The following is a 9635-nucleotide window of genomic DNA, read 5'->3' as shown; positions in this document are numbered from 1 at the left end:
CAAAGGCTACGTCTAGTACTCTTGCAGCACAAGAGATTTTCCACTAAATATTATGAGTTGTAATTACAATTTCTCACCCCGAGATCTCTATGTACCTTACACACTCACTAGTACTTATCACCTTGGAAAACACAAGAAAGTAATTACAATAAAAGAAGAATTTGAATGATGGTTGAATGATGGCTTGGATTGCCTTTACAAGTATGAAATATAATAACACTTGCAATCCAATCAACTCTTTTGTATACTTAGTAAATAATGGTCTTTAAGTTTTATAAAACTTTAAAACACTTTACTTCAAGCAACTCAAAAAATAGCTTTGAAAGTTTGAGTTCAAGTTGCTAGAAGTGCAGAAAACTATTTCAGGAAAGTATAGGAAAGTTGTGAGAAAAGTGTGAAAGAGTTGTTCAAAGAGTTGTTTTCATTGTGAGTTCTAAGGCCTTTAAATAGGCTTTTCAATCAGTCATTGTGCCTTTATGAAAGAGTAGGAATTGTTTGGAATGAAGGCATTTCGTTTGGGATGAAAATCCTTGAGTTTCAAATATGAAAAACTGATGTAACAACTCTCAGTAACCGATTACAACAAGTGGGTAATCAGTTACCCAAATGTGACATTTTGAAAAATTACATTGAGTAATCGGTTACTCACTTGAGTAGTCGGTTACTCAAACTCTTTGTCCAACAATGAATTTAAAATTCACTTAGAGTAAACAGTTACTCAAATTTGAGTAATTGGTTACTCCAATTTAAATATTGTTGGATAACTGATTCTCACTCATGTAACCTGTTACTCAAATTTCACTAACTTGTTATACAGTATTTTGAAAAATGTTTTCATTTAAAACTTGAAGTGTTTCAATTCCTTTTAAAATATTTTGAGCATTACTACTTTAGTATATTAAAGAGTATAGGATAGAAGTACCTATTTAGACTTAGACTAATTATCTTGAAGCTTTAATCTTCTTGGTCTTCATAAGTAATCTTCCTTTTCTTCTTTTTGGTGATGTTGGCGTGTTCATCAAAACCTTGCCAAGGTCAGGAGCAAAGATTTTCTTCACATAAGAAATATAGACCTACTGCTCCTGAACCAGAACCTACTCCTGCTAATCCTTCTGAACCTCAACCTTCTGAGTTTTATGTTCAATCTTCCTCATCTGCTGTCATGCCTTCAAACCAGATGATTATGGATGAATTGATTTCTCCTCGAGGCTACATCATAAACCAGATGAATGCCTTTGATACTCAGAATCAATAAATCCATTTTGAACATGATCGTCTCTCTTCTAAGCTGAGTAACATGGACATTGATGAAGACAGTTCTGAGCCTGAATCTTAGACTTTATCTGTTGGTAGGGTTTTCTGATTGTAATGTTAATTTCTCCTGGTTTTGGACAAATTTCTATTATGTTGTTTGTATTACTGTTTGCATTGTTAATGCTTGAACATCTTTTTACCTTTATAATTTGCATTGCGATGTTTATGTTATATCTTATGATTACCTTTATGCTTGTCATATACATATTGTATGCTATATATGTTTTGGTGGAAAACTCTTGGCTTTTCTACTTTTTGATGAAGTCAAAAGGGGGAGAAAAGTTGGGAGAGTGTATTTTCTGTTTAAAACATTTCAGGCACATAACTCCAAATGAAAGGGGGAACATATAAGATAGGGGGAACATACTCAAGACAATTCAAGAATATCACAAAGTATGCTACTCTAAAAAAATTACACTGTCAATAAGATATTGATTTGTCATCATCAAAAAAGGGGATATTGTTAAGAAGATCTTGCTCTTGACCTTGACACAATTTTGATGAAGATACCAACATCACCAAAAAGAAGAAAATGAAGAATACTTATAAAGACAATGAAGATTCAAGCTTCAAGATATTCAAGACTTTTAGTCTAAGTCTAAATAGGTACTTCTATCATATACTCTTGATTATACAATAGTAGTAATGTTCAAACTATTTTTATAAGAAAATTGAAACTCTTTAAAATACTTAAAACAATTTTCAAAAATAGTGTGTAAAAGGTTACTTCATCTAAGTAACAGGTTACAAGTGTGAGAAAAGAGTTATCCAACTTAAAACTGATCAGAGTAATCCATTATTATCTTTGAGTAACAGATTACTAGTGTTATTAAAGTTGAGTAACCGATTACTCAACTTGCTGTAATCGATTACTCTAATTTGTAAATAAATGTTCAGTGGAAAGAACATTTGGGTAATCGATTACTCAATGTTGTAATCGATTACTAAGAGTTGTTGCATTAGATTTTCAAATTCAAAGAGAATGAGTTTCAACCCAAAAGACATGTTTTCATTCCAATCAATTTCTACCATTTCAAAGAGACATTTTGGCTGATTGGAAAGCCTATATAAAGACATTGAAACTCATAATCACAACACGCAACATATACACAACTCTTATACAAATTTCAAAAACTCTTACACATATTCTAAAATTATTTTCTGCACTTTTTGCAACAAGTTCTTAAACTTTTGAAGTTGATTTTTCTAAAGTTGCTTAAAGTGAAAGTGTTTCAAGTTTACAAACTTATAAAAAACATTATTACTAAGTATACTAAAGAGTTGTTTGGATTGCAAGTCATATCACTTTAATACTTGTAAAGGCAATTCCACCATTGTTGTACATTCTTCATTATTATTGCAGAATACTTTCTTTCACGTGGTGTGATAAGAAAGGGGATTAGAATCACTTGGAAATGTGTTTTCCAAAAGTGAATAAGGATTAAGGAGTGTGTAAGGTACAAAGAAATCTCGGGGGTGAGATATTGTAATTGCAACTCATAATCTTTAGTGGAAAAATCTCTTGTGCTGCAAGAGTATTAGACGTAGCCCTTGGTGGACAAGAATGTGAATCAGTATAAAATCCTTATGTACTCTCTTCTCCCTTATCTCTTTGATTTTACTTATTAATTTTCTGCATATATTTTCCGATGCACTTTAACTCTTGATTTTGCAGAAAAAATGAACATTATTTTAAGTAAAGTATTTCACCCCCTCTTAATTGCAATCTCAGTCTTACACTTACACCCTTAATAATTGAGACTTCGACTGTATCCAACAATGTATCATTCTAAAATATTTCATTCTGTTATTATATTATCATATTAGTCAATAACTAAAATGATATATTTATACTTTGCATTAAGATGTTAGGGTATAGCACTAAGGTCGAAATCGTTTATACTTTTTTGATAAGCAATTTTTCAAATCACAATTACAATTTTCAACTTTTATAATGTGCGTGGGATTGTTCTTAGAAATGTGAGAGAAATTTTTTATATTAATACTCAATTAATTGAAAAAAATTGTTTTTAATTTAATTTTTTTGGATTGATTGGGAATCCATCCAAATGGATATACCTATGGATATCCATTGAATATAATGAATGGATTCAAATCCATCCATTATCAATATTATCAATTGGATTATATCCTTTTAAATCCATTAGTTCTAACATATGGATTTGGATGAATTTAATTTAAATGAATTTGGATGAATTTTGGATTATGAATAATTTTACCACCCTAGCTGATATGTCACTTATTCTGATTATGTGATTGATTGAAAAATTAATAATTAAGTGTTTTTTAACCTATTATAATAAGTTATACGTCAAGTGAGACATTTTAGAAAATAAAAAATGTGCTCCAAACAATCCTATATTAGTCATTCAACAAGAAAAGTGCTAGAGAGAGCATAGAGGTAATTTTGGCAACCCTACACACATTCCCATATTAATAGTAGGCTTAAAAATAGTATTCAAAAGGTATTAACAAGCATTGACACCAAATAACCCATCTTCATTGGATTCCAAATACGTTTGCAATTGTACACAGAATAAAAAGAGAGTTAATTGATGTAAGAGAATCATATTATCCGTAACCAAAAAGAATGTAAAGTGACTGCTAAAGATGAATGGTAAAAACCATGATTATTTGTGAAAAAGAGAGAAACAAAAGAGACGTTAGTGTTTTTCTCTTTTTCCCTTTTCAATTAATCCTATCTTAAGGGTGAAAAATAAAATAAAATAAAATAAAATACATGCTAACCTATTGAGCAATCCATGCTCAACCTTTTCTTCCTAATTGACCAGCCAATGAAGGGTTCAAAGATATAAAATCAATCTTTTGAACTCATTCATTGAAAATATAAACAAAGGACAATGTCATAGGATGCTCCCTGCACCCAAGACATTATAAATCATTGGTTGAATTAGTCTAAAAAGTAAAAGGTAGAATCCAAAGCTCAAATAGTCAGATTCTACCTTAAAAAAAATTCTAAACAAAACATGTATTGTCTAACAATTCTCTCGCATGAATTTTTTTTGATGTTGCTAGCCTTGCAATATTTCATTTTCTTTATCCTTGTGATGAAGAATTCTGTTCAGAAACTTTTGATGTTGATATTGCTGTTGTAGTTGCAGTTGTTGTTGTTGCTGCTGCTGAAACTGTACATTTTAGCATTCAATACACAATTTAATAAAAAAACAGTTCTAATCCTTAAGAATGAAGGGATAATATGGACAACATTATAAATAACTTTGTGCATTAAACTTATAACCTGCACTCGTAATAGTTGGCAATGGAATTGAAGAAGGAAATGACAAAATCCCTGTAGAGCCATAATGCTGCTGATGCATAATTGGCAATTGTGTAATTTGAGGGTATTGAACTCCAAAACCATGAGCTTGGCTAGTATGTGCATATTGACCATAGTAAGGGTACATATTATGGACCAACCCTACTGCCCCAGAAGCAGCATTTGATTGATAGTAAGGTGAAAAATGTTGACCTCCATAGATTCCATAATAGCCCTACAGTAATTTACACACAAAAGTATATACTAAAATAATGCAAGAAAATAAATTTATCTAGCTACATCAATGCACATTATTGGATAAACATCTACCGTGGGATATAAGGTATCTTGTGAATATCCAGAATATCTGTTAGTATATTGAGAAGATTAGAGAAAAAGACAAAAAAATGTTTATAAAAAAATGATATCAAAATATAGTTAAAAAATGACCGTACCGACATAAAATTTTAATCTTACCCATAACCTGAATAAGGAAATGTGTATTGCCCATTGGGTTGGTGGAAAAATGATGAAGAACCATGATAAGCAGGTGGTGCCACCAGTCCAGGTGGTGGCCTGAACCTCCCTACACCTAGAATGTGAATTTGCACTTTCATCATCCATTAAAGGTTGTAGCCTTTTTCTTAAGATGAGATATATGTTTTAAGATGAACACACTAAGAACAAATAAAATTGGTGCAGTTAAAGAGCACACAATATATATTTTTCATACAAAAGAAATGGATATATTGCATTATAATCATAAGCTTTTTAGAAGAAAAGGAAAGAACTTAGTGGCTAAATAAAGAAGAATAGAAGGATTGAGACCATGCTGATCAGAAGGTGGTGGTTTATTCTTGTTTGCACCAAGACATGCCAAATTGCAATTTGCTCTCCTCCCATCAATAACTGGAGATGCGTTCTGACATGCTCTCATAGCTACCACTGGATCCTTAAATGTGACCTTGGATAACAACATATCATATACTCATTGTTCAAGATCATGCACATAAGTAGAATAAACAAGCAAATAATATAAAGTATAAACTAAGCAAAGATGTAAGAATCATAAAAAAGTAAATAGAAAAGGCAAATGTACTTACAAAGCCATAACCCTTGGATCTTCCAGTGTTCTTGTCTGTTATCACAACAGCCTCTACGATTTCTCCAAACTGCTCAAAATACCTTGTCATTGTGTCTCTTTGAGTCTCCCAAGCTAACCCTCCAACAAAGAGTTTGGTAAATGTTGTGTCATTATATTGATCTGTAGTGTTACCACTCACCATCTGAAATTGCATTTGTTGAGACATTTACAAAATCTCACAAAATCTCAAATATAATAGGGAGGCAAATAGGATGAAGAAAACACAAAACACAACAAAAACAAACCCAAGAATACAAAGATAATAATATGAGTCTATGAGAAGAGAAGGAGGGAAAAGGAAAAGTTAATAAAGGTTGCAAAAAAAGCTATTTTTCTTCTAAAATCCCATTTTCAATGGAAATACTGGTGCACTCATGATTCTGGTTGTGCTAGTCCTTCTTACTTCAATGAATGTTTTTTTCTTCTCTCTTTAATGTTATAATTGCTACTTTCCCAACACAATATTCACAATAGCAACAAACTCCTCAGATTCCTCAACAAAGTTTATACCCTCTCTAGCCTAAATAAAAACATTACCACTGTCAAGGAATGAAAATAAAAAGAAAAACCATCTTACTAATATATACAAAGAACCTTACTAGTTGAGAAGAAGAGAGAGTATAATATATTACGTAATAAAATCTACACTAAGGTTAAAAATAAAAAAAAGGGAAAATTAGGAGGAGACAAAAAGCTGGTAATGGGGAACAAAGATTAATGTCCCAAAAAAGAAATATGTCTTGCCAATCTAGTTACAACGATTAATTAATATAAAAATATTAGTGTTAGATAGTTGTTTTGGTTTTAGTGTTTATGGAGAATAAAACCGATTAATGACTACTTTATTGACATTAATAATATGGTTGATTATGTTTTCTTTTTGTTTTGAATAAGGCTATATATAAAGTCTCAGCCGATGAATAAAATGTATGCAAGTTTTCTATCCTTCTACTATATTCGTTATTTTCTGAGTTATAACAATTGGTATCAGAGAGCTCCACAATGGGCCTAATAGAGAGTGATAAGAGTGTGTGTAAAAAGTGTGAGCTAAACATAGAGAGAGGTAAAATGTCAATCTTAGATAAGTTTGTGCAACCATCCATTCTGAGATTCGATGGTCCTTATGATTATTGGTCAATGATGATGGAGAATTTCTTCAGAAGCAAGGAGATGTAGAGCCTGGTGGATGAAGGGATCTCTGTTGCGGCAATCGGGGCAACACCAACAAGTGAAACATAGAGGAAGACCGTGGAGGAGGCCAAACTCAAAGATTTGAAGGTGAAGAACTTCTTATTCCAAACAATTGATAGAGAAATGCAAAAAACAATTCTTGACAAAGGAACGTCGAAGGCGATTTGGAATTCAATGAAATAGAAGTATCAAGGGTCCATGAAGGTGAAAATGACACAACTTCAAGCCTTGAGAAGGGAGTTTGAGTTGCTGGCCATGAAAGAAAGAGATAAGGTGGACAATTTTTTGGGACGAACCTTGACTTTGGTGAACTAGATGAAGTCAAATGGTGAGACTTTGTTTTCTCAATAGAGGAGTCAAATGATCTAAGTACTATGAGCATTGATGAGTTGCATGGTAGTCTGCTGGTTCATGAACAAAGAATGCAGGGATACCAAGAGGAAGAACATGTATTGAAAATGGCTCAAGAAGATAGATCAAACATATGAAGGGGTCGAGGTGTGTTTAGAGGAGGATGTGACAAAGGTAGAGGGAAACAACATCTAAATAGAGCAATTATTGATTGTTTCAAATGTCATAGGTTGGGGCACTTCCAATATGAGTGTCCTAGCTGGGGAAAATGGCAAATTAAGATGAGTTGGAAGAAGAAGAAGAAGAAGGTTTGCTGATGTCTTATGAAGAATCTCAACAAATAAAGAAAGAAGAGATATGGTATCTTGAGTTGGGCTACATTAATCATATGACAGGAAACAAAGAATGGTTTCTGAATTTGGAAGAAGACCTCAACATGACATTAAAACTTGGGAATTATATGAGAATGGTAGTGGCAACAAATGATAGTATAATGGTGCAATTAAAAGGCATAACCTAGGTAATATTTGACGCCTACTATGTTCTCGAGCTTAAAACAATTTATTAAGCATAGGACACCTTCAAGAGAAGGGGTTAGCCATTTTAATTCAGGACGAGACTTGCAAAGTATTTCATCCTATGAGGGGGCTGATTATACAAACTAACATGAGTGAGAATAGAATGTTTCATGTGTCAGCCTCCATGCAACTGAAAAATTCCTTATGATTGCAAGCTGAAGTTGAATCAGATAAAGAGGCTCACATGTGGCATTGTCTCTTTGGGCACTTGAATCACAAGGGACGGAGAATACTTATCTACAAGAAAATGGTGATTGGCTTACCCTCTCTAAAAACTCCGAAGAAAATATGCACCACATGCTTAACCGACAAGTAGCATATAAATCCCGTAGCAAGGAAGAGTTTGTGGAGAGCATCAAAGCAACTTCAACTAGTGCACCCAGATATATGCGATCCCATCAAGCCTGCTTCAAAAAGTGACAAGAGGTACATCTTAAGTTTTATCGATGATTTTTCTCAAAAAACTTGGGTCTGTTTTTTACATGAGAAGTCAGAAGCCTTTGTAACATTCAAAAAATATAAGACTTGTGTTGAAAAGGAGATAAGTGCATACATAACTTGTTTGAGGACAGATAGGAGTGGTGAGTTCACCTTAAATGAGTTTGAAGAATTTTTTCAATCACAGGGCATTAGTAGACAACTGACAACAACTTATACTCCTCATCAAAATGGAGTTGTCGAAAGGAAAAACAGGACGTTTATGAATGATGTTCGTTCTATGTTAACCAACAAACAAGTTCCTAAAGCATCTGGCCTGAGGTTGTGAGATGGTGTGTACACATTCAAAATCGATGTCCAATAGTAGTAGTTGAAAACAAAACACCACCAGATGCATGGAGTGGTGAGAAACCAGTGGTAGAGTATTTTTGAATGTGTAGCACATGTTCATATACCAGACCAAAGGAGGAGTAAGTTGGATGATAAGAGTAAAAAATGTGTCTTCCTAGGAGACAGTGATGAGTCCAAGGCTTGGAGATTATATGATCCAGTTTCAAAGAAAATCTTTGTCAGTAAAGATGTTACTTTTGAAGAAGAGAAATGATGGGACTGTGGCAGAACAGACGAAGAAATCAAGCAAAATTTATTAGAATGGGAAGATGAGGATGAAAATGATGGATATGATGACCCGGATGAAAAGGAAAATGGTGAAACAAGTTCAAGTAATTTGAATAGCAGTCCGACAGAGGCACCTGCACCTTCAAATGAACCATATACATATGGAGAATTGGCTAAAGGGAAGGGTGAACGAGGAAGAAGATTCACCAGGTTGGATGACAGATTATAAAATAGGAGAAGGATTATCTGAAGAAGAAAATCTAAATGTAATGATGATGATGATGACTGAGGATGATCCAGTTTCATTTGAAGAAGCAATGAAGAGCAAAAATTGGAGAGAAGCAATGTCAACAGAAATTGAAGCCATAGAAAGGAATCAGACTTGGGAACTTACTGTACTGCCTAAAGGAGTCAAACCTATTTGACCACCCAGATGGGAACTTACTGTACTACCTAAAGGAGCCATAGAAAGCCATTAGAAGAATTGGTGAGGCAAATGACATTGCAGAATATGCAATTCCAGCAAGAGACCAGAGCTTCCATTCAGAGACAAGAGTCCTTCATTCAGAATTTGACCACCTAGATGGGACAGATGGCTACTTCATTAAACACATTGCACTCTCAGAATTCTGATAAGTTGCCTTCCCAAACTGTGGTCAACCCGAAGAATGTGAGTGCCATCACTCTAAGGTCAGGCAAACAT

General features: G+C 33.5%; 1 protein-coding gene across 3 annotated transcripts; it reads right to left on the bottom strand.

Moving 5' to 3' along the window:
- Positions 3888 to 6326, bottom strand: LOC109330688 (RNA-binding protein 38-like). 3 transcript variants are annotated; one of them, XM_019564956.1, is made up of 7 exons: positions 6160 to 6326; positions 5716 to 5898; positions 5441 to 5576; positions 5090 to 5204; positions 4943 to 4979; positions 4595 to 4847; positions 3888 to 4481 (listed from the first exon to the last, which is right to left on the bottom strand). In XM_019564956.1, the coding sequence occupies exons 2-7, from the start codon at positions 5896 to 5898 to the stop codon at positions 4393 to 4395; spliced, it is 813 nt and encodes a 270-aa protein (XP_019420501.1). In that variant the 5' UTR covers positions 6160 to 6326; the 3' UTR covers positions 3888 to 4392. The 3 variants fall into 3 exon arrangements, with proteins under 3 accessions (XP_019420501.1, XP_019420499.1, XP_019420500.1); XM_019564954.1 differs by having other exon boundaries at positions 5716 to 6326; XM_019564955.1 differs by having other exon boundaries at positions 3888 to 4469; positions 5716 to 6326.

Source organism: Lupinus angustifolius, chromosome LG17, assembly GCF_001865875.1.
Source record: "Lupinus angustifolius cultivar Tanjil chromosome LG17, LupAngTanjil_v1.0, whole genome shotgun sequence".
NCBI lineage: Eukaryota > Viridiplantae > Streptophyta > Magnoliopsida > Fabales > Fabaceae > Lupinus > Lupinus angustifolius.
Note: the sequence above shows the minus strand (reverse complement) of the source record. Positions and strands in the feature narration are given on the sequence as shown.